Source organism: Lipotes vexillifer, unplaced genomic scaffold, assembly GCF_000442215.2.
Source record: "Lipotes vexillifer unplaced genomic scaffold, Lipotes_vexillifer_v1.1 scaffold496, whole genome shotgun sequence".
Lineage (NCBI taxonomy): Eukaryota > Metazoa > Chordata > Mammalia > Artiodactyla > Lipotidae > Lipotes > Lipotes vexillifer.
Genome location: NW_006786690.1, coordinates 3,853,592 through 3,854,490, shown reverse-complemented (window position 1 = coordinate 3,854,490; position 899 = coordinate 3,853,592). Strand labels below are relative to the sequence as shown.

The 899-nt window shown below is 58.0% G+C and overlaps 1 protein-coding gene across 3 annotated transcripts in view; it reads right to left on the bottom strand.

Annotated features, from left to right (window-relative positions):
- ASAP3 (ArfGAP with SH3 domain, ankyrin repeat and PH domain 3) overlaps window positions 1-899 on the bottom strand; it is a 47,033-nt gene that overhangs the window by 21,355 nt on the left and 24,779 nt on the right. For all 3 annotated transcript variants that reach the window (XM_007459182.1, XM_007459181.1, XM_007459183.1), the window contains exons 2-3: window positions 410-482; window positions 175-320 (exon numbers count right to left, since the gene is read on the bottom strand). In XM_007459182.1, the coding sequence (XP_007459244.1) occupies window positions 175-320; window positions 410-482 (219 nt within the window). The remainder of the gene's footprint in view (window positions 1-174; window positions 321-409; window positions 483-899) is intronic.

Sequence of the window (899 nt, the reverse complement as noted above, 5' to 3'; positions counted from 1 at the left end):
ACGGCACGTGGGATCTTCCCGGACTGGGGCACGAACCCGCGTCCCCTGCATCGTCAGGCGGACTCTCAACCACTGCGCCACCAGGGAAGCCCCTCCCAATCGGCTTTTTAAGTCACTGATTAGATGTGCCCTGAGCCTGGGCTGAGGCTGAGTGAAAGAGGAGCAGGCCCTCACCAGGTTCTTGAAGAGCGCGGCCACCTCACGGGTGAACACGGCCAAGTTCAGGAAGCCGGTGGACAGCTCGTGACTGTTTTGAGACAGGTGGCTGTTGCCCAAGGACTCCACGGCCTCTCGGTACTGCTCCTCGTTCTCCACGTGCCCTGTGGAGCAGGGAGGCACAGAGTAAGTTCCAGGCTGGAGCTGGGGAAAGGGCTGCCTTGCCAGGCTGGCACCAAGCAGGCTCACTCACCGAGGCCTGAGCTATGGATCGCCCGCACAGCCTTCTTTATTCTCTGTAGGATGGCCTGGTCTCCTTCCAGCATCTGGAAACAAATGTGGACAGAGGTTCAGGGATGCTCAGCTGGAAGGGGTGCCTGACTCCGCGATCCCACCCTCCAAACACACACATAGTTCCCTCCCTAGGGTCCCCCTGCACCCCGACGAAACATAAACAGGCCACCCTCCCCCACCCAGACCACATGGGAAGCCACAGACCAGTCACACCACACCAGGAAGGCCAGGCTTTTCTCCTCATGCGGGACAAGTAAACACAGCAATTCCAAGGCACATGGCATAGTGGGGTATGCCAGGCCAGGGTTTGAATCTCGGCTCTGGCACTAACTAGTGTGTCAACCTAGATAAATCTGTTCGCCTCTCTGAGCCTAGGGTGCCTCATCTGCAAAATGAGGATGACACTACAGAGCTGCTGAGAGAGTGATTTGACGAACACATACACGACG